This window comes from Prionailurus viverrinus, chromosome A1, assembly GCF_022837055.1.
Source record: "Prionailurus viverrinus isolate Anna chromosome A1, UM_Priviv_1.0, whole genome shotgun sequence".
NCBI classification, from domain to species: Eukaryota; Metazoa; Chordata; class Mammalia; order Carnivora; family Felidae; genus Prionailurus; species Prionailurus viverrinus.
The window spans coordinates 194227351-194250344 of record NC_062561.1 but is presented as its reverse complement, the minus strand read 5'-3'; the positions used below and the strand labels follow the sequence as shown (position 1 = coordinate 194250344).

The 22994-nt window shown below is 49.8% G+C and overlaps 1 protein-coding gene across 1 annotated transcript in view; it reads left to right on the top strand.

The window, feature by feature from the left end:
* Positions 1–559: 559 nt before the first annotated feature.
* Positions 560–22994, top strand: part of GALNT10 (polypeptide N-acetylgalactosaminyltransferase 10) — a 225604-nt gene continuing 203169 nt past the window's right edge. Inside the window, exon 1 of the mRNA XM_047826528.1 lies at positions 560–791. Within this exon, the coding sequence (XP_047682484.1) occupies positions 633–791 (159 nt within the window). The 5' untranslated portion in view covers positions 560–632. The remainder of the gene's footprint in view (positions 792–22994) is intronic.

Genomic DNA, 22994 nt, shown 5'->3' with positions numbered 1-22994 from the left:
GGGGGTGGGCAGTCACAGCCCGGAGCGTCCCGCAGGGCTCCAGCACCGTTTGCATCCCCCCCAGAGAGCTCGTAAATTCTCTGGGAGTACGGGGCAGAGCTTGCGGGCACAGCTTGCGGGAGGTCTCCCGCGCGTCCCAGCGCGCGAACACGCACCTTCGCCCAGCCCGCACCAGTTAGCGCCCAACTCGCCAACTCCCCGACTTTCGCAAAGCTGCCGCGGGCGGGGCAGCCGCCAAGGAGCGGGCCGCACCATTGCAGCCCTAGAGGGGGAAGCGCTCGGTCCCGGGGGCTCCGCCGCTCCCGGACGGATCGGAAAAAGTCGCGAGAAGGTCGGGGCCCGCGGCGCACAGCGTTCGGCGGCCGAGCGGGAGAGGGGCGGCGCTGAGCGCGCGGCTGGGCGGGCTCGGGGGCGGCGGCGGCGGCGACACCCCCCCCTGCGGCGGCGGGGCGGTGGTAGAGGCCGGCTCCCCGGCCGGCAAGCGGCGGAAGTGCCGCGGAGTTGGAGCGGGGCCGGCGCCGCGGCAGCTTCTCCTCGCCGAGCTGCTGCCGCCGCCGGGCGGACGGGCGGACGCGCGGAGCCGGGGGCCGCGCGGCCGGGCCGGCGGGGCGCGGCGGGGCTGACCGGCCCCGATGAGGCGGAAGGAGAAGCGGCTTCTGCAGGCGGTGGCGCTGGTGCTGGCGGCCCTGGTCCTTCTGCCCAACGTGGGGCTCTGGGCGCTGTACCGTGAGCGGCAGCCCGACGGCACCCCCGGAGGATCGGGGGCGGCGGTGGTCCCGGCGGCCGGACTGGTGAGTCCCCCAGTTGCTGTGGGGGTGGGAACCCTCTCTCCTCGTATTCACTTGTAGCCTTCGCTTCCTTCCTCCACCTTTCCCTTTCTGCCTTCTCCGTGTCAGCGCCGGAGACTCTTCTGTTCTTCCCATTTTGGGGATTGGGAAAATTGAGGCCCAGAGAAAGACAGGAACTTGTCCAGGGACCCCACGTCAGTCGGAGGCAGAACCAGAACTAGAGACTGAGACTCCTGTTGCTCAGTCTGAAGGTGTGTTTCTTACTGTAGGTTACCATTCTCCTTTCCTTTCATGTCTGGTATCCCCTTACCTCTTTCAGCAGCTCTTGCTTTTGGAAGGTCCTGTCTGTACCCCTGTATCCCAGGATGACTTCTTCTTCAGGAGCTGCCAGTCCTTCTGTTTAGCGTCCAGGTCTTTTCCGCTTTTTCCCTCACCTGCTGATCTCTGTGTTCCCTGCTCAGTGGGACACCAGGTCTCCCTCTTCTCCCCATTTGTGTACCCTCCCCCCTTTTCACCCTCCCTCTTTCCCAGATCTGTGGATTTGTTGGAGGATGCACTGTGCGGGGCAGGGGGGGCAGGGAGACTCCTGGTTCTTGAGGGGCCTGCTGCCTTTGACCTTCTCAAGAGTCCAGAAGGGGGGATTCTGGTGGATGGATTCCCCCAAATTCCCAGAGGTGTTTGTGCCTGGGTGCCCTGAGGTTGGAACATCAGGTGCCTTCCCTGTCCCTTCTTGGAGATGGGACATGATCCCTCTTGAACTTGTCCAATCTGACTAGGTGTGTTGTTTCTTGCACAAGACTAGGACCTTAATTGTTCTTGCTTCCTCTGAACTCCCCCACGTGTGTGTCTGTTGTGTCACACGTACATATAGACTCATAGCAGAAGCTCTATCAGAGCTCTCCTACCTCCCCAGCTCCCGGGTAGATAGGCGCCAGTGAGTGTTTGCATGCTTGAACTGTTTCACACAGTGGGATATTTCAGGTTTTCTTACAGGATTTCCTTGGCCCCATAATTTAGTGGATAATTTGTCCATCACTGTCCAACTTGACTTATCCTTGGCAGGATAAGGGAAGAGACTGACTTTTGAGGTTGATGTTTTTCTTTCTCTTCCTAGTATCAGGCTGCTTGAGCACAGAGGGCTGCTTGCTACCGGGATGACCAGTTTGAGTACAGCCTGTCACTCTGGTAATTGTTGCAAACCATCCTGGAGGGCCTCCTTCATCTCTTTGGTAGCTCTTATTGTTTGGAAATTAAGCTCCTCAACTCTTTCACCACCCTGGTTCAAACCCTGACAGCCATATTAGACCTCTTCCCCTTAAATTCTGTGTGCATATTGGTGTTTCCTTCATGAAGTCTTTCTTCACTTCCCTGTACTGGCATCAGGGTCAGGAGGTCAGGGTTCTGTCTTCAACTCTACCATTGACTTGCTGTGTGTGCCCTTGATCACCTCTCAGCTCCCTCTCTGAGCCTCCTTTTCTCCATCTGTGAAATGTAGTTATTGGTCCAGCTCCAGCATTGTGATAGCATCAGTGAATCAGTGAGGAGTACAACGGCCACGTCTTTTTTCTTTCCTGAGGGCAGGGGTCCCTTTTAGCATCCCTCCTGTGGGGGCTCCACACTGGACACAGCCCCAGGTCAAGGGGGGAGTGCCCTGCCTGAGCACTAACTCTCCTTTGGAATGGCTGTAGCCAGTTCTAAAATAGCTCCTGACATTCTGCCTCTGCCTGGAGAAAGCCCTCGTATTTCATTTGCCGTGGATGCCAGAGACGTCCTGATTTTCATTTTCTATAGACCCAGATGTGTAGAGAGAAGGTCAAGGTTAACTGCCAGTTTGGCCTGAGCTTTCAAAGTAAATTACTCACTTGTGCAAGAGGGAATTGATGGAGTAAGGCAGCCTTTTGGGCAGAGAGAGGGGAGCAACAGCTGGGCACTGCTCAGAGCCCTTAACTGAGATGGACAGATAGGCTCATCTGGGAAGGTCTAGTTCTTGTTTATTTCTTTTGCTCTGGAATATCACGCAGAGGAGGAAGAAGGGGTGAAGGGGTGTGGTGGTGATTGAGGTGGGTACCGATGGATTATCCTTGTTTTGAAGGAACTCCTTTGCTTTCTGGGAGTAGCAGAAAGGAGCTGTTTCCCCAATGATAAGCTCTGCTAGGTGCTGTGGGATTCAGCATTCATCTGCTCCCTTTCAGGAACACTCTGCCAAATTTCCACACAGCCACTTTTTGTTTCACTCTCCTGCAGATGCACAGCACTGGGCTTGGCCCCCAGTCCCTTGTCTGAATGTCAGCTGGCCTTGAGGGAGGAGGCTGACTTCTCAGAGCGATGGGGTTCCATCCCTCATCCCCGTGCACTGGAACATGGACGTAACCCATTAGTCTGCTATCTGGGAAATCTGGCATCTTGAGCACACAGGGCTTCTCTCGACAGGGCTGACCAGTTCTGAGCTCAGCTTGTCACTCTTGTAATTGTTGAGAATTATCCCAGCACACCTCGTTGATCTTTCTGGTAGAAATAACCACAGGGGCCCTGGAGGGAAGGCTGACAGGACTTTATCCAAATGCAAAATATATTCCCTGTGGGTCTGAGGGCTAACATACCCACTTTTTGAGCAGCCCTTTAACTCTTGGACTTCTCCAGTGGATTGAAGGATAGAGAGTTTCAAGTTAAGAGCATTTATCATCTGCTGGAAAGTAAGTCTGTATGACTGTCATGCTAGCTCATCCTAGGCATACCTCTGGAGCTGGGTGGGGCAGTTGATTTATAAAGGACACATCATGCTTTCAGGACTTCAACATTCATCTAGTCAGACAGCTTTGTCCTGAGAAAGTTATAAAACCAAGCAAGAAAAGCCAGTCTTGAAACTATCTTCATTTTAATGTAGGGGTCTCTCTCATTCGTAGCCCCAATCTGTTTAACATCTCTGTTTAATCCTACCGTTTAACATCTTGGTTTAATCCTACTGTCTGTTTCATATTCCAGACTTGGGAACTGGCTACTAAACACCCGTGTTAGGGAACGTGATGCAGTCCCTCCCCATTTCAGAGCCATAATCTGAAAGTGAGAAATGACTTCATTGGATAATAGCAACTGTGGAATAGAAATTGGTAGGATAATAGAATACCAATGACTTTAATTTTCAAGTATCAAGAGTTTTTCTCATTGTGTCAGAGCTGAACTTTATTCTCGGAACATCTAGAAATCAATACCTTTTCCCTCGCTTTTTTCAGTCTTCCTGGTGGCAGAGCCTTACCCATCAGAAAGTTAAGTACCCTAGAAATGTAGCCTTGGAATGAGTTCTTTAATTTTCTGCAGAGGGGCTGGAACCCTTTATATTATTAATCTCTTCTGTGTCTGCATGCCCAGATGAAACCTGATGCCATTGGGGCTGGGTTGTTGAGTTACCTGAGCAAATCTGGCTCCCTGCATTCCTCCTGTCATCCTAGGTAGATAGTCTCCTAAGGAGCCCAGCTGAGGAAGGCCTGGGAACAGGGGCCTGGGTTCTCACTCTCTCTCCTACCCCTAAACTCACTGTGTGACCTCAGGAGAGTGGCTTAACTTCTTTGGGCCTTGGATCTCTCAACTGTGCACTGAAGGCTTATATTCAGAAGAGGAAAGGGAAATGTGTATCATAATGGTGCTCCCCTCCCCTGGCCAGGGCAGACATGGCTAAACAGTCTCTGTCCCACTAAGCCCACACCACCTGTTTCTGGACACTGCTACTCAAGTGGAGTTAATGGCATGTTGAAACTGATTTGCGACACAGGGAATAGATCCTTCGTGAGGAGGTTTCTAACTTTAATTTCCTGGGGTTCTGTGAGTTGGTTTGGAAGCATGTATTGAAAAGGCCTAGGTAGTGAAAGTATGTTAAAACAGACCTCCGTACCGGAGTTGTGGTGAAGCCGCTACTTACCTGGGGATATGTTCATACTCCAGCGCCTTCTTTCAGGCTGTGGTCTGGGGATGTGAATTCAGCCTTTAATCTGTTGGTGCCAGAGACATAACAAATAATGGAATCGGGAATGAAAACGCGAAGGCCCGTTTTATTTTTTATCTTTTTTAATGTTTGTTTATTTTTGAGAGAAAGAGAGACAGAGCGTGAGTAGGGGAGGGGCACAGACAGAGGGAGACATAGAATCCGAAGGAGGCTCCAGGCCCTGAGCTGTCAGCACAGAGCCCGATGTGGGGCTCGAACTCACGAACCATGAAATCATGACCTGAGCTGAAGTCGGGCACTCAACCGACTGAGCCACCCCGGGCGCCCCCGCGAGGGCCCGTTTTAAAGGGAACCATCTAGCTTGCTAATTGTACAGTGACCACCGTCAGCTCTCATGAGAGAGATGGCATCAGGATCTCATCACTGAAAAACACCCTGAGGCAAACTGGCCGTCTGTGGTACGTCCCGTGGCAGGTAACCGCTCATGATGATATTTGCAGTGTGTTCTGTATTTTCGTGTAACTGACTCCCCGTATCCCATCTATGTATCCGAGCTCCCAGGAAGACTGAACTAAGAGTCTTGCTTCTCAGAGAACCACTGTCCTCATGCCCAGTGCGGTGGGGAAAGGAGGCACCCTATGCGTGCCTGAGTTCCTGTGGCCAACGAGTACATCGTGGCCTCCCCTTCCAGAAGGATCTTGAAGGAGGAACTACATCCTCTTCTAGCACACAGCCTAAGGCTGGGCCCTTGGAAGGCGATCAGGACATGTTTGTTGAGCGATCGATATGTGTCAGAGCAGGAGGGGGGCTTCAGAAGTCGGCTAGTCTGCCCACCTTGCTTTGTAGGTATGGAAACTGAGCCCCAGGAGCGGGGAGTACAGACCAGAACCCAGTTATTCTCCAAATTCTTGCTCTCTTTCACCACGAATATTTTTTCCCTCCACATCCTAATAATTGATTCTTCTCTACCATTATTTCCCGCACGAGCCGAGATTATCACTCCCAGTTTTGGAGCCCAGTACTTATTGACTAATTATTGGCTGGAACTTACCTGGCTTTTTTGCAGCTCCATTTTTATACATTTCTTCTCAAATTTTTATAGTGTTAAAGCAAGTAAAATGAATTAAATTTTAAGGTGGCCAAGGGATCCGGCTGGGAAATTGAGAAATTAAACAGATGCATCGCGTGTGGCATCATCACTGCTATCTGTGACAGACGGAGCTAGCGTGAGCTTGAGAGCCACTTCAGATTCTCTATCAGTTGCAAACAACAGAATGAAATATGCTACATGGGCTGAAATGAGTAAGGGAATATATTAGCTCCTGTAATTGCAGTGGCTTCAGGTATGGTATCATCTACAAGTTCCTGCCCTAGACTGAGCCCTTGTGGTAGCTAAAAGCGGTTGTAGCCCTTCCCGACCTCATGTTCATACCCAGATCCTGGAGGAGAGAGTCTGTCTCCTCTGGTAGGTTCTGCTGAAGAGGGAGGAAACTTTTTTCCTCGAAGTGCTAGCAAGATCTCCTTAGGTATCATCAGCCTAATCCAGATCTGATGAGCTCTCTGAACCATCCACACTTGTCAAGAGGATGAGCGATGCTGATTGACTTAACCCACGCAGGAGCCAGGGGTAGGCTCGGGCCATCCACCTTGTAGGAAGGTTTTTCCCAGAGAAAAGCCCGGGCGCTTTTGTGGAGAGGAGGGGAAATGCAGTGTAGGGATGAGGACTACAGGTGTCCGTTCCAGAATCTCACTGGCACAGTGTCCCAGGCAGTCGCTGCTGGAATCAGGCTTGGTCCCCGTGGTCAAATCTCTTGGCCATCCAGGACTCAGTGCTGATCACTGGACCTACAGTCTGGATGTCTGGCATCCCAGTGGTCCCGGCTGTGCCGCCCCTTAGCTGGGATGATTAACTCCCTGAGCCTCAGTTTCCTCTTGAGGAAGCTCGCATGTGAATGCTTGCTGGTGTGGAGTAGAGGGTTGAGATGAAGTGCAGTTTGAAAGCTGCCTTTATTTAATCTTGTGAGTCCTGCTGCCACCTTCCTTCCCCTCACAGACGTCCTGAGAGCTGCGCCCCCCACCCCCCACCCCCCATTAAAAGTCAGTTCATTGAACATTTCTCTCAAGCTGAAAAAGAACTTCTGTCTCTTCAGCTTTGACTCTTTTTTTCTGCCTGGCCCTCTTAGCTGGAGGAGGCGGAGTGTTCATACTTTGGAAGCTAAACAATTCCGCTTGCTGTGGTGGGTGGGTGTGTATTTATGAGTGTGTAGCTTTCTCTCCATGTGTCTCTCTTCGCTCTCTCTTATCTTTAGATGGTTCATGTTTGCTGCCCTCTGCTGAGTGTAGATAGGAGAAGGACGGGAAAAAAGCAGGCCCATGTTTTCCTTCCCCTTTGGTTTTGAGAGAATTCTGAGCTTCAGATGCTGAATTTTCCTCTGTTTGCGCAGGTGATAAAAAGCCACAGCGTAAAATGACACTAATAAGAATGATGATGGTATAGATGACAGGGAGAATGATAAGGTTAATAATAATAATCACAGTGGCTACAATTTCTTTGGCACTTATTCTGGTAGGTGTTGGACTAAGAAGCCCTTTACCTGTATGTCTTGTTAAATACTCCCAGGTATAAACAGGTAGGAATGAATGAGGGAACCAGGGCTCATGGAGGTGCACATAGTGGCCTGAGGATACACAGCCTGTGGTTGTGGGGCTGGTGTTTGAGCCTGTGGGTCTCTGATCCAATGCCTGAGCAGGACAGAGGACCTGTTTCCCACCCTGCCCTGACACCCACTCCTACAAGGCTGCTATGGGAGCCCTGCTGTCTGAGCAGAGGGGAAAGACCATTGTGCTAAGACTGAACCCTCTTCAGTGGCTGAGGTGGAGCCCACATGGTCACTTGAAGAGGCCCCCTCACCAAACCGCCCCCGCAGCCCTGTTGGCAAAGTGACTCCCCCATCCTCCTAGACCGAGACATCATGGGGCAGCGTGTAGGGCTCTAGTTTTGGAGCCGCTTGATTCAGATCCCTAGCCCTGGGCAAGTCACTTGGCCTCCATGCCTGGATTTCTTGGTCTGTAAAATGGAGACAGTGTTATGTGTATTGATGGTTGAATGAGTCACAGTGGGTAAGGCCCTGAGCACAGGCTGGGTACAGAACGAGTCCTCAGTAACCGTGGTTATGCTCCTGTTTGTGGGAAGTGCCTGGCTTATAGCAGGGACCCAGTTCTTCATAGTAGGGACTCAGCTTCCCTGTGGCTCAGATAGGGAGGGAGGCCTCTTTATGGTTGTTGGAAGGTGAGGTCTGAGGAGAGGTGGTTGGCCTCATGGTCAGCGTTCAGAGGTGGAACAGGGCCGCAGTGTCTCTGGTGATTGGGGGTGGGAAGGAAAGTGTGTTTGCACAGCTGCTGTTTGTAGTCCACTCCCTGACGCTCTGGAATCCAAAGCAATTATTGGGGGAACCTTCACATTTACTACGCTGGGCGAGAACCCAGATCCTCTGCGTCCTTCTAAGAAGTATTTTTTGCTACCTCCGGGAAGTATTTTTTGGTCACTGCAGCCCCCAGGAGTTGCTCACTAGTGTTAGTTCCCCTGAGCATTGATTTTATCACCTGTCCACTTAGGTGGAGAAACTTCCAGAAAGGCATGGCCTGGGGCTTCTTTCTGCTGCCCCCTCCCTGTACCTTTCAGGGTATTTCACATCTCTCCGCCTCCACACACACTGCTCCCTTGCCTCTCTCGCCCTTCTTCCCTGCCACCTGGCCCCTAAACCTCCCTCGCTCCTGTAGGGGCAGCCTGGGGTTGTCCTCTTGCTACCAGGAGCCCAGAGCCCCTTATATAAATGTGTCGTGTGGTGCAATAATTGTTTTTATTTGATCTGTCCAGACTGTCGTCTCCTGAAGGCAGGAACTAACCTCTGTCTCAGTTGCCCACTCTAATTTGCCCCAAATATTTGCCAAACAACTGAAGCAGCAAGCAAGGAGTGATCTGGTTGGTGCCTGGTAACTGCTGGCGGAGTGCAGGAAGCTTAGCCTTGAGGAACGGCTCTTCTTGGGTGCTTCAGAATCCCTGGGGAGCCTGTTAACACCAGGGCTCCAGGGCTCGAACCCAAGGAGCATGATTGGGCCGGTCTGGGGTGGGCCAGGGATCATCCTTCAGGGAACTCTCTCCTCTCTGTCCACATCTCCAACTTGTCAGCATCCCTGGGAGGCAGACCTGACTTTCCCCAGGGGCCCACTCCAATCTCCACAGGAGCGCTTTGGGACCTGCCTTTGAACTTGTATTTCTGGGGAGCGTGTTTATCTGCAGTTTCCCAAGCTGCCAGCCAGTGCCCACAGAGGGCTGTTATCAATGGCACTGTGTCAGACGCAAGTGGTGCAGGCTTGGGATCCAGGACAGGCGGTGCACTTTGAAAATGCCTCTGCCGTGGGCCACAGGGACTCTCTGGGCCCTGAGGTTTTGTTTTCTTCTGATACCTGTGATCTGTTGCGTTTCCAGGACAGGTGCTCTGCCTTCCTGCCAAGGGGGCAAGGAGGAGGTGTCTGTAGGTGGGGGTTGATGGCAGTACTGAGCCAGGGCCTCCCTGGGAAGGTGTGACATTAGGGAGGCCGTGTGAGTCTCTTCCTTGAGTTGGAGAGAGCATAGGATTGGGGGCAGGCTCCTCTGATTCCCGGGCCCACCACTGTCCCTTATTCACTCTGTGTCCAACTCTGGACTTCAGCCTGAGCCTTATCCTAAAATGAGCACAATGGTCACTGCTTCACTGTGTCACCGTGATGATTAAGTGAATTGAAAATGAGAAAGCTGGGGGCGCCTGGGTGGCTCAGTCGGTTAAGCGTCCGACTTCAGCCAGGTCACGATCTCGCGGCCCGTGAGTTCGAGCCCCGCGTCGGGCTCTGGGCTGATGGCTCAGAGCCTGGAGCCTGTTTCCGATTCTGTGTCTCCCTCTCTCTCTGCCCCTCCCCCGTTCATGCTCTGTCTTTCTCTGTCTCAAAAATAAATAAACATGAAAAAAAAAAAAAAAAAAATTTAAAAAAAAAAAAAAAAAAATGAGAAAGCTGAGGTGCAGGGAGGTACAGTGACATATCCAGGGTCACACAGCTAGGAAGTGATGGAAACCGGATTCCAACCCAGGTCTCTCACTCAGGTGGAGCACCCAGCCCCAGGCTTCCTTCTGCTGTCTTGCCACCTACCTGCTCCATGACCTTGGGTGAGGCTACCTTTCCTTCTTCCCCAGGCCATGAGGAGGCTGCAGGGGGAGGTTATTGCCAGAGGCCCCGCGAGCCTGGTTCTTGGATGCGTTGTGTTGGCTCCAGAAAGCTCTTCCGCGAGCTGAATACCCGGGCGTCAGTGCCAGGGCATGATTACAGCAGGTCCCACGTGCCTCTCGGGAGCGTCCCTCGGGCAGCCTCCCAAGAGCCCAGTTAACTGGGGTCGTGTGTTTGTACGAATCTCTCCGTGAGTTACAGATGTCAGCTTTCTCAGGGAGGCCGGCTGCTAAGCAGAGGCTGCTGGCGGGGCTTCTGCAGGAAGGGGGTTTCTTAAAGGGAACAGGTTGGAAACATCTGGCGGGGGAATGTGTGCGACAATTACTTCCTGCTGCTGAAGCACATTGTATGTGCTCGACTGAAAACTGTTATTTTTGCGTGTTTCCTCCTGAGCATTGATCAGAGGCAGCTGCTGACAGTTAAAAAATGTGTGTGTGTGTGCATGTCTATTTGTGAAGGAGTAAGTTTCTAAATTTGGTACCTAACGAGTGAAAAGTTAGTGTTTGTGTTTTGGAGGCATCAGGGTCTGTAGTAGGATTCCTGGTTAGTTTATTGACAGTAAACCTTAATGACAGTCTTCTTCAGAGAACTTCTTACATTACTTCATTTGACCTTTGCACCGTGTTTTGTTTTGTTTTGTTTTGTTTTTTACACCTTATCTGTATACTTTAATGCAGATTGCAGACTGGTGGCCTGGGGCCAGAAGTATCCCAGAAATATGTTTCATGTGGCTCACCCAGTGCTGGCCCATAGATGGATGAGTGTCTTTATTTATTTATTTTTTTTTTCCAACGTTTATTTATTTTTGGGACAGAGAGAGACAGAGCATGAACGGGGGAGGGGCAGAGAGAGAGGGAGACACAGAATCGGAAGCAGGCTCCAGGCTCTGAGCCATCAGCCCAGAGCCTGACACGGGGCTCGAACTCCCGGACCGCGAGATCGTGACCTGGCTGAAGTCGGACGCTTAACTGACTGCGCCACCCAGGCGCCCCATAGTGTCTTTATTTTTTAAGTGTCGGAGAGTTGTCAGCACGTGAACATTGAGATATTTCACATTAAAAGAAAAAAATGCTCATTTCTGGCTTTTATGAGGAAAACCGTAAAAGTGTTGGCAACGGGGTCCAGGTTCCAGTATCACAAAAAGTGCCTGGATCTGGGTAGCAGTTGCCCACTGTAGAAAGACCTCAGCTTGAACCTGGGTTCTTCAGCCTTTCATGTAGCCAGCCTGGCCTCTGGAGACATGTGAGTTTGGGAGCCCTTTGTCTGATTTGTCCTCTTTATGTCATGGTGCAGGCACAACAAGGCTTGTGATCCCCAGTTTGCAGAAGAGAAAGACAAGATTCAAATAGTATAAGTGACGTAACTGGTCACAGAGCCAGTAAGTTGAGGCTAGTCCTTTTTTTTTTTTTTTTAATGTGTATTTATTCTGAGAGAGAGACCAAGCACATGTGTGCAAGCAGGGGAGGGGCAGAGAGAGAGAGAGAGAGAGAGAGAGAGAGAGAGAATCCCAAGAAGATTCTGCACTGTCAGTACAGAGCCCGGCTTGGGGCTTGAAGTCACAAACTGCAAGATCATGACCTGAGCTGAAATCAAGAGTCAGGTGCTTAACCAACCTAGGCTCCCCAAGGCCAGTCCTTTTTGACTATAAGCCCAATGTACTTTTTGGGGAGGCTGGGCAGAGGGTGGGGGGAAATGGTTACTTGGAAATACAAACATAATAGACCTATGGCTCTTGAACATATGGTCCCTATGGCTCCCTTAAGTTTGTATCCACATGATTTATATTGTGGCTCTGTCTGAGCCCAAGAACGATTTACCTTGTTTCTCTGTGTTTTTAGGTACTCTGAATTTGAGGTCCACCCCATCTAATGAAGTTTGCTCCAGCTGTGTGAGGGGCTGCCGTAGGTTTGTTTGTTAGAAGTGATGTTAGCACAGAGTGCCTTTTGTTTTCTGCCTTGGGCTTCTTGGCATGTCAGGAAACCCCAGAATGTGCCTTCTTGTTACCGCGGGAGTGTTAGGAATCTACGGTGAGAGGCAGGACGGCTTTCCAGCAGAAATGGCCCATACCGCATTCCCTTGTCTGAGGGGGCCTCAGAGGCATCTATCTGGGGGCATTGCTAGAAAAGAGAGGGCCTGTGTGAGGGCCCTGAGCTATCTGGGTGAGGCAGTTCAGCCGAACACAGCCCCCGGTGCCTGTGAGTGCAGGGATGACCCTTTGTCAGAGCAGGAGTGGCTGTACCTCCCGCCCCTCCGCCCCCCACTCCAGGGACTTTCCCTTAGAGGTTCCACATGGCTGCTGGTGTGGCAGTGGGGCATGGGGTGTGGGGCACAGAGGTGTGACAGCTGGTTCTGGGCTGAGAGTTCGCTCTCTTTGAGCCCTGGCTCCACCACGGTAACAGTAACGTTTCTTAACTTACTGAGCTCTTGGGGCATGCCATGCACTGTGCCCTTCTTATTTCTTCAGCATTGTAAGCAGTCTTACTGTGGTCATTTCGCAGGTGGGAAGACTGAGGCTCAGGAAGCATAGGCAACTTCCCAGGCCTGCAGAGGATGTAGGTGGCAAGACTGAGACTCAGATTTCTGATTCTCAAACCTGTGCTCTTAACTGCCATGCTTTATTGGCACCTTGGCAAGCCATCGAACCTCTTTGGGTCTCCATTTCCTCGCCTGGAAAGTGGGGATAATGTGTTCCTGGCATGCCAGCAGAGTACAGATAAGAAAGGCTCATCAGCTTTCAGACCCATTCTTCTTGCCTGTCCCCCTGGCTCTGGGCAGCTGTCAGGCATTGCCGCCTGCTGTGTTATCTTTCCTGCCAGGGTAGGCGGGGCTCCTCTGCTCCTGAGTGTCAGGGTTCGCCTGAGGAGGCAGCCCTGTACGTCTGGAGCGTGCCTCCCTGTGTATACCTTGGCAATAGGAGAGGCAGCCGAGCCCTGCACCAGGGAACAATGGGGCACATTCAGAAGGCAGCCAGGTGCCAAGCCAGAGGTGTTGAAGGGACATTTGATTAGTTTTAACCCTAGTGGTCAGGCTTTTGCTCTTTCTTTCTCTGTAGAAGTTAAGTGGGAAGGAAACAGGTGTGGCTTTCCTCTCCGTGCAGTTCACGTGGGCCTTCTGATTTTGGGCATGAGTACACCTCTTTGACCCCTCTCCTATCCTCAGTCCTCTCCTGTCTCTGCGTAAGTCTGTGTCTCCCTCCTTGCCTCCAGCTCCTGCTGTCTCTGTGCTGTGTGTGTCTCACTCAGCAAGTGCGGTGAGAGCTGAGACTGAAGAATCCACAATTCCAAGGGACTATCTTTCATCTTGTGCCATCTCTCCCAACCTCATCCCTGCCAGGCGGTCAGCCAGCTTTGGCTTGCACACCTCCAGTGAGAGGGAACTCACTTTCTTAGCTCAGCAGAGTCCTAGGTAATCTGCCATGGCTCAGGGAGGCTTAGAGGATTTCTTGAGTGCCCACTCTCCTTTTCAGGCTCCTCTCAAATCTTTCCTTTTCCAGAAAGTCTTTTCTGATCTTTCCAGTTAGAATTAATCTCTGTCTCTTGGAAATGCTTATAGAATTTAATTTGTACAGCTTTAGTGGCACGAATGTTAAAGTGCTATGTTTTGCCATTTCTCTAGGCAGAGGAAAGTAATGTTGAAGGAGCTTTCCCAGTAGGACAGCTCGTTGGGTGAGGTTCCAGCTGGAGAGAAGGGATACTAGAGAACTGCCATGTGGGCCTGGGCTTCCTCCTGTATCTAGAAAGTCCATCTCCAAACTTGGCCAGTGTATGTTATGTATTCTTTTCGTCCAGAGAATATGTTAGGCTTTGTGGGCCATATGGTCTCTGTGACGACTTCTCAACTCTGTCGTTGTAGTGTGAAAGCAGCCAGAGACAATACATAAATGAACAAGTGTGCTGTGTTCCAATAAAACTTTATTTGCAAAATAACAGGCAGCAGACGGGATTTGCAGGCTGTGGTTTGCTGACCCATGTTCTAGTCTCTTCCTGGTGGATCAAATGACTTTAGTTGCTGTGTGACCTTGGGGGTGCTGAGGTCCTTCTCCCAGCATGGATGAATAGAATGTTATGGGTTGAATCATGTCCTCTAAAAGATATGTTGAAGTCCTAACCCCTGTACCTCAGCATGTGACCTTATGTGGAAATAGGGTCATTGCAGATGTAATTAGTTAAGATTAACTAATTGCCGGTGTAGGGTGGGCCCTTAATACCATATGATTGACTTAGGTCCTTACAAGAGGGGAGACACAGCAAGGGAAAGAGCCATGGGAAGACAGAGGAGGAGACCGGAGTGATGCTGGCATAAACCCAGGAATACCTCAGGCCACCAGCAGCTGGAAGAGGCAAGGATGCATCCTCCACCAGAGGCTTTGGAGGGAGCATGGCCCCACCAGCACCTTGATTTTGAACTTGTAATCTCCACAACAATGAGGCAATAAATTTCTGTTATTTGAAGCCACCTAGTTGGTGGTGCTTTTTAAAGGCAGCCCCAGGAAACCAATACATGGACCATTTTCCATTTTCTCATCAGATTGTTTTATGGGTGTTCATGAATGTGTTGATGCATTGTGTTTGGGTAGAGGTGGATAAAACACTCTGCAAGGCAGGGATAATTGTCATAATCTCTTCTAGCTACTTCGATTCCCTTTTAACTCATGAAAAAAGCCTCTCTTCCTATGGAGGATTAGCATATTACCCTGCACGTATATATTCTTTAAAGCCACACTCCTTATTAACAGATCAGCCTTTTTTTTAAAACTTAGCCATTAGCCTGGAATACCAATGAGTAAACATGGTGCATACTGCCTTTTATTTAACCCTATTATCTTTCTTTTTCTGAGTTGTGACTACAGTGATTTCAACCACCTATTTTTGTTCTGGGTCCCAACTCATTTGATTTGGAGGCTTACTATGTGTTAAGTACAGAGAATAGCCCTGCCTTCAGAGGGCTTGTAGTCTATAGAGGATATAGACAAGTACACAGTGATGTAGAACACAAGGCAGAGTGTACTTAGTACCGTGGGAGGGGTCAGCCTGGTGTTGTGAGGTGCTGGGAAGAGGAGGTCACACTGATTTAGGTCAGGAAGGACTTCTGAAAGGTGGTGACTTTTAAGGTGGCCCCAGGGAAGGATTGGGACCTCTCAGCTCACAGAAAGCAGGGAACCTATTCTAGGAACAGGGAGTATGCCTAAGTCACTGAACCTTCAGATATCAAATAACTGCAGGGAGGTAAGGGCCAGATCACAAGGGCTCTGCTGGGAGGCTGGGGAGGCTGGACTTCCAGAAATTGGGAAGCCATGGGCAGTTTTTGCACAAAACATGATCTGAACAGAGGGGTGGCTCAGAGAGGTGGATATGGCAGTGCAGGAAGTAATGGAGGCTGTGGGCTACTTTGGAGGCTATGTGGGTGTAGTCCATTCATTTGTCCACTATACTCTGCTGTGGTCTGGACACCGTGCCAGGTAGTGAGGCCACCAAGAGGCATAACTTGCAGCCTCTGAGCATCAGATACTGATAATAGTAACTCCCATGCAGGCTACCTTTGCCCAACACAGTTTTAAGTACCTTACATAAAAGGTTTTCTTAGTTTTCACAGCAACCCAATGGTGTGCACATTGTGATATCTCCATTTTATAGAGGAGGACACTAAGCACCATGGAGAGGAAATGTCACACCCAAGGTCACATAGTTGGTCACTGATGGAACTGTGATTGGCCTGCAGGGTCCTGAGCCTTCACCACTAACCTTGACTCCATACACCCAACGGGTTATTTAGAATACAGTGAGATCTGTTTCTGGTAACTGCAGGTAAAAGTTCCATGTGAACACATAGGAGAGCAAATTAACCCAGATGGGCAGGGTGGGTGGAGCAGGAAAGGCTTACTCAAGGAGGGAATCGTCACCTAAGTCTTTGAAGGTGAGTGGGGTAATTTAGCCAGGCAGGCAAAGGGCTGGGTGTAGAATGGGGAGCATAGGGATTTTCTGTGGAGGGGAAGCACAGTCCCAGAAAGGGGAAGACAGCATGGTGTGTTGAGGGCCTTCCAAGTTGAGTGTTGCTGGCCCCTAGTAAGTAAAGCCAGGAGTGGGCCTGGCAGAGGCTAGCGTATAGGTGGGGCCAGGTCCATGGACTAGACTCTACCCTGTGGTTGCCAGAGACATGAAGGGCGTTGGGCAGAGAAGTCTTGTGACCAGATTTGCTTTCTGATGGGACCAAGAGTTGGAAGAGATCCAGGAGGTCATTTTGTCAATTGCTGTCAGATGTCTGCATGCGAGGGCAGATGACACAGAGGAGCTCCCAGGACAGGACTCATGAGACCAGAGCACTCCAAGCATGGGACGTGACTCGGAAGGCTCAGCTAGTTGTTTAGCTGGTGTTTGGGTCTGTGGTTCTGCTTCATTCAATGTGTCATTCATCCATCGGATTTTGACTGAATGCTGAACGTGCCCAGGCTGGCTCTCTGCTAAGCACTTGACATTCCAGGAGGAAAGGACATGGTCTCTGCCCTTGAGGCCAGCTGGACCACTAGGCAGATAATTCCACGGCAGTGGGATGCAAGCAGTCGGTGGAGTGGGCATTGGGCCCTGAGAGCACAGTAGAGGAAGCACAGTCTCCCTGCTGCTGCCTCTCTCTTTGCCCCCTCCCCACCTCACTCCCAGCCTTAAGAAGAAAACGATTTTTAACACTTATTTATTTTTGAGAGACAGAGCGTGAGCAGGGGAGGGTCAGAGAGAGAGAGGGAGACCCAGAATCTGAAGCAGGCTTCAGGCTCTGAGCTGTCAGCACAGAGCCCGACACGGGGCTCGAACTCACAAACCGTGAGCTCATGACCTGAGCTGAAGTCGAACGTTTAACCGACTGAGCCACCCAGGCGCCCCACTCCCAGCCTTGTAAAGCCACAGGCTTGCCTGGATTTGAATCCCAGCTCTGCCCTTTACTAGCTGTGTGACGTTGGGAGTTACTGAATCTCTTTGTGTCCTCTGTTTTAAAATGAGCACGGTAGTAGTATCTGCCTCAACAGATAGCCATCAGGATTAAATTAGTTCACGTCCACAAAGCAGTCAGGATAGTGCTTTGGCATACAAGAAGTGCTCCATAGATGCTCTTATTACTTTAGGTCCAGAATCCCTCAGCCTAAACCCTCTGTACAAGGCACATTTTAGGTTTCAGAATTACATTAGTCAGGGTTCAATCAGGTGAGAGAAACCACCCAGTTATCTAAACACTGAAAGCTAAATATAAAGAATTATGAACTCTGACAAGAGATTGCAGTAATGAAGGATTGACTGCTATGAAGTAACGAGTGCTCTAAATATAGCGTAAAGAATGTGGGGTTAGCAGATGTAGGAGCAGTGGCTCCCCCTAGGGCTCAGGTAGAGCACCAAGGAGCACCCCCATCCCGGTTGCGATGGAATTCGAAAGGAAGATCCTCCCTCCTGGGGCTGAGATGGAGCACTCGAAGAAGAGGCCCCCAGACAGAGATCTTGGCTTCGTTGGGGAGGGCACAGCTGTGCTTCGCGAATGGTAGAGAAGCAGCTGTGGTGCCACGCCAGTGACGGGTGCCGGGGACAGCTGTCCGTGGTGAGGCGCCTCCCAGAAGGCAGTCGGCTACAATACCACGGGAATGGGTAACACGGGGAGGCTGCTGGCAGCTTGGTGCCATCGCACACTGCGGCCGGACGATAGAAACGTTGTGTTTGCGGCTCTGGCTGGCCTTGTGCCAGAGACGTGGTCATCAGGCTAACGTGAGTTCGCTCCTCGGTGAGTCACAGACAGAGACTAGACCAGGTGGCGTGGTCACACAAAGGAAACTTTATTTGCAGCAAATAAGGAGATCACGGGGAATAACTTCCAAAGCCATGAGCCCCCAGACAAGGGCGAATGGGTTGCTTTCACTCAAGGTTAGGATGACTATTCATCGTTATGTAGAGGCGAACGTAAGGTCATGCCTATATGTACATTGTACGCTATGTAAGTGCATCTTGTGCTCCTCCTTGGGCGGAGATTTTAGTGTCAAGGGAGCTGCATGGGTCACTCCGCGGTCCGTCTGTACAGGTACAGGTCAGAGGTTAGGCTCAAACTGGTCTGTGTGGTCTGGGCCTCCAGAGCCCTTCGTCCCGGCAGTTGTCATTGCTTGAGAGGTGGCTTTGGTTTCCATCACCGGATGCTATGCCTCTTGGGTCTTTTGCCTGAATTAAGAGAGAAGCTGCAAAAAAGAGCATAAGGAAAAGTGTAGGACAGAGGTTGGTGGGTCCAAGCAGGTGAGCAGTAAAGGTCAGGTGTCAGGGTCCAGCTGGTAACAAAGTCATCTGTGCTGCCTGCCTGGCACATGTACCAGAACCAGGATAGAAAACATACAGGAAAACCCTTTCCTCCCACAGTGTCTCTCTAGCATCTTCGACCTGTCACTGTGATTACTATTAACATCATGTTGTCTAGCGAGGGAGAAAATGTTTAAAGGGCCCAGATCTATTTTTGCACAGCAGACAGGGAAGGTGCATTTGTGGTTGGGAGGCAATAAACTGGTCAGGGGCACAAGAATCTTTCTGATTTAGGGAAGTTGATGCAGTGCATATATTATATTATGTAATAGCCCCAGTGGGGTCTATGGGTAGCTCTCCATAACCAGAACATACTTTTTTTTTTTTTTTCCTGTGGCAAAAATGTAAGAATATTCATGCTAAGTGGATAAAGAGCATAAGTAGCTTCGTGTCCATTCAGGCCAGGTTTTGTCACTAAATGAGTTATAAAAAAAAAAAAAAAAGTTACAGAAAAAGCTTTTGGATCCTGAAATCGAGGCTAAGGGATGGTTGTGTCATGTGTTTTCATTACCTTTCTCTACACAGCAGCCAGAGGGGTCTTTTGGAAAATGTCCATTATGCCACTGGCTAAGGTAAAGACTAAACTTCACTCCAGGCCCCCTCCCAACACTCCCCTCCCTGCCACCCCTGCCCTCCATTCATACTGACCTTGAACAAGCCATCTTGTTACCTGGAGTGTTCTTCCAGTCTCCCTGCCACACAAACGCACATGCACATACACACACACATGCACAAATGGCTCGGCTAACACCGCCTCACGCTTCGGATCTCAGCTCAGGTGTCTTAACCTCAGGATAGCCTTCTGACCATCTTTCCCCCCACCCCCCAGCCCTCATCCTGGTTCAGGCCTTTTTTCTTTAACACACATCTTAGTTTGTGATCACACAAACTTATAATTAGTGTGATTAGTTGATTACTGTGCCACCCTCTGAAACGGTGAGTGCCATGAGGTTGGTGGCTATGTCTGTTTTTCCCCCTCGTTATTTTATCCCCAGTGCTTTACACAATGCCTGACATGCAACATATTTGATCAAGGAGAAAATGAATGGACAGTCTTGAATTAGATCCCAAACCAGGCCAAAAAGAATTAGCTATAAAGGACATTACAGAAACTTAGGAACTGTAGATGAGCTGTTAGTATTGTATCAGTGTTAAATTTCCTGACTTTGGTATCCTTATTTTAGGAAATAAAGAATTTAGGAGTAAGGGGTTATATGCCTTCACCTCTCTCTCAAATGTTTCAGGACAAAAAAAAAAAAAAAATTGAAGTTTAGATAGCTGGGAGAGAGAATGATGAAACATGTAACAACAAACATGGATGAAAGATATATAGGAGTTCATCATGCTGTTCTTGTATCTTTTCTCTAAGTTCAAAGTTACTTCACAATAAGATATTGTAAAGAATTCAGTGAATAGAAACAAATGAACAAAAGGGAAAAGGGATGCTAGGAGGAGTGCTGTCCGAAGGGCTTGGTCACTCTGGGGAGCTCTGAGGGGGCTGTGTGGCTGGAGCATGGCCCTGGGGTTGGGGAGGGATCAGCTGGGGGTGGGGAAGGATTGGCTGGAGCTGGGTCCCTCATCTGGGCCGCAGGCCTGTGTGTTTTGAGGGGGTGAAGCACTGAGCTGTACGGCCAGCCTTAGCCTGAGTACTCCACATTCCCTCTCCTCTTCCCTATGGTGATTACTGAGCCAAAGCCTGAGTGGGTGAAGCCAGCCCATCTTGGGTCTTCCGTCTGATTTCTCTTTTAGTTTAATAATAGGGAAGCTCTCATCCAAGTATGAGGATTACTCCTCCTACCTGAAAACTACAACTTCCCTGTTGTCTGTTTGTTGTTAAGCCCACCACATGGTTCCTGTATGGGTTATATGTGGCTGTATAGCGGATTATCCCAAAATGTGGTAGCTTAACACAATGTTTATTACCGTGTGGTTTCTGTGGGTCAGGAATCTAGGCTCAGCTGGGTGGCTCTGGCTCATGGTGGGTCTCTCATGAGATTACAGTCAAGATGTTGGCCAGCTCTGGAGTCATCTGAGGTCTTGACTGGGGCTAGGGGATCTGCTTTCAAGAAGGCTCACTCTCATTGCTGTTGCAGGAGGCCTCAATTTCTCAACGCCTGGACCTCTCTGTAAGGAAGCTTGAGTGTCATTACTGCGTGGCAGCTAGCTTACCCCAGAACGAGTGATCTGAGAGTGAGAGCAAGCAGGAAGTCACAGTTCCTTGTGTGACCTAGTCTCAGAAGTTGCACATTGTCGTGTATGCTTTGCTCTCTTAGTTGGATGTGAGTCACTAAGTTTAGCAGACCCCACCTCTTGAAGGGAGGAGTGTGAAAGAACTTGGGCACATTTTAAAACCACCACAGCTCCTGAGGGCCTACCGCGTGCTGGGCACTAGAGGTGGTTCAGGGGATCCAAGGCGTGGACCACCGTCTGCCCTCCAGAAGTTCACATCTGCTTGGGGAGGTGAGACATGCTCGGAAATTGGTCATGAGAACCAAGATACTCCGTGGCAAGCTAAGTCCGAATGGGTAACCCAAGGGAGCTCTTTGGAACGCCTGAGCTGGGCCTTCGCAGATGAGCAGCTCCTACTTTGGCTCTTGACCCTGATCATGGCACTGTCATACAATGATAATGAATACTGATGGTAGCACTTGAGCATTTTCACCGCGGTGGGCCCTGTGCCAAGGGGGACCGCCTCGTGGCGCATCTCCATTCGTGAGTAGCATTCCTTGGAATCGTGCAGTAGGGCAGCCCTGGTGCCAAGTGCTTCATTTCTGTAATCTCATTTATGCTTTGAATTGCCCTGTGGGATTGCTATTATTATCCCCATTTTACAGATTACGCAAGTAAAGTTTAGAGAAATTAAGTGACTTATGTAAGATCCTACAGCTAGTAAGTGGCAGAGGGCTTAAGAGCACAGGCCCCTGTAGGTTTAAATTCCAGCTTCTGTACTTTCAGAGCTTTAGAGTCCTGAGTAACTGACTTTAACCTCTCTGCGTGTCCGTTACCTCCTCTGTAACATGCATATAAAACTGCTTAATGTTCCCAGTGTAGTGCCTGGCGTGTGGTAAGCATTAACTACTGCTGCTGTTATCAGCTCACAGTCAAACACACAGCTGTGCTGTCACCTCAAGTTCTTTGCGTTAGTTTGTTATAAAGGGTTGAAATGGGAGAAGCATGTGGTAACTACAGCCACCCTCTTCATGTGCAGGGTTTACAAATTTGCAAGGACAAAGAACTTGTCCAGGCTGAACATGCAGTGCGTCTTTAGTGACTGATTCTGCCATTTCCAGTGTCTGCTTTCTTCCATGAAGATGTGGATGCTTCGAGGGACACCTGCTCAATCCCTCCTCTGCACAGGCCCAGACGGTGGCCAAGCTGGGTTTTAGGAAGCTGAACGTGAGTTGGCAACTTTCTTTGGAAGTGCTTTCCCCGTTGAGAGGCGAGGAGCACCGGACTGAATGCCAGTTAGGATATAAGCCTGTGCCGTGGGCCCTTGAGCCAACTACTAAACCTTTCTGGGCTCCGAGGGCCTTCCCTCCAGGGTTGTCCGTCAGAAAGAAGATGGAGAAAGTGTGTTTTGAAAACCGTGAAACTCTGGTGCAAGGCTCTGGGCCTCTTCATTCCCTTCCAACCATTTGAGAAATTGTGGCTTCTTTAAGCAATTGGTATACTGAAAGGCCGTGTGATGGGAGTCACTCCTACCCACACCCTCTTTACTAAAACATTTTTGAGCAAAATCAGTTTCGATTTGAATTCTGAGGATCAAATCAGCCTCTAAACAAAATCAAGGACCAGGTGGTGCTCTTTTTGAAAATTCAAACCCCATAACCAACTTGGGGGACTTATCTTTTGAAATTAATCTTTTTTTCTTCTTTTAATGAATGGGCATTTGTCGACTGCGCCAGTTCATTATGGAATTCATCCGAATGTTTCATTCACTGTGATCTCAGAGGCAGTGTGTGCTCACTCACCACCCGTGGGAATGACAGAACCCACTTTGAAAAAGAAAAAAAATCTTCCTCCCTTCATTTCCTCACTTTAGACTAAAACACTTCCTTTTTTAAACTTAAAAAAGGGGACTAATTTTCTCTTGTTAAAATTTGGATATGCATGAGCCTTTTTTTTTTTTTTTGCAAAATTATTGCACATCTCTGTATATTCATTACCCAAGGAGGTTATGAGTAAGCCCTCCCTGGATCCTCTGGTGGCGCAAAGTGATGGGAGGGGGTTCAGTCAGTTATCTGTATAAGAGGCTCGCTCTCAGTGTCTCTCCTCCATTTTCCCATTGTTAGACTGTACTTACCAGAAGACAGAAAGAGGAGAGGTTGAGGGAAGAGGAGGAGGAGGAGGAGGAGGAGGAGGAGGAGGAGAAATGTCAGAGAGAAGCCTGGAGCTGTCAGCTCTCTAGCTGTCTGACCTCAGAACAATTGCTTAAACTCAGAGCCTGGTCCCACCTTTAAAATGGGGATAATGACAGTAATAGCTGCGTTGCAGGGCTGTGGCGATGATTATCTGAGAAAATCTGTGCGGGAAAAGTGCTTTTGTAAATGCCATTATACCGTTATTGGTACTGAGATATGATTGCGCACATGTATAACTTGTACGGGTTTTTAAATATAAGTTTTACAAGGGTAGCTTTTATTTTTAGACGCAGTTTGAGTTGGAAGGGAATCTTAGGAATCCTTTAGTATGCCG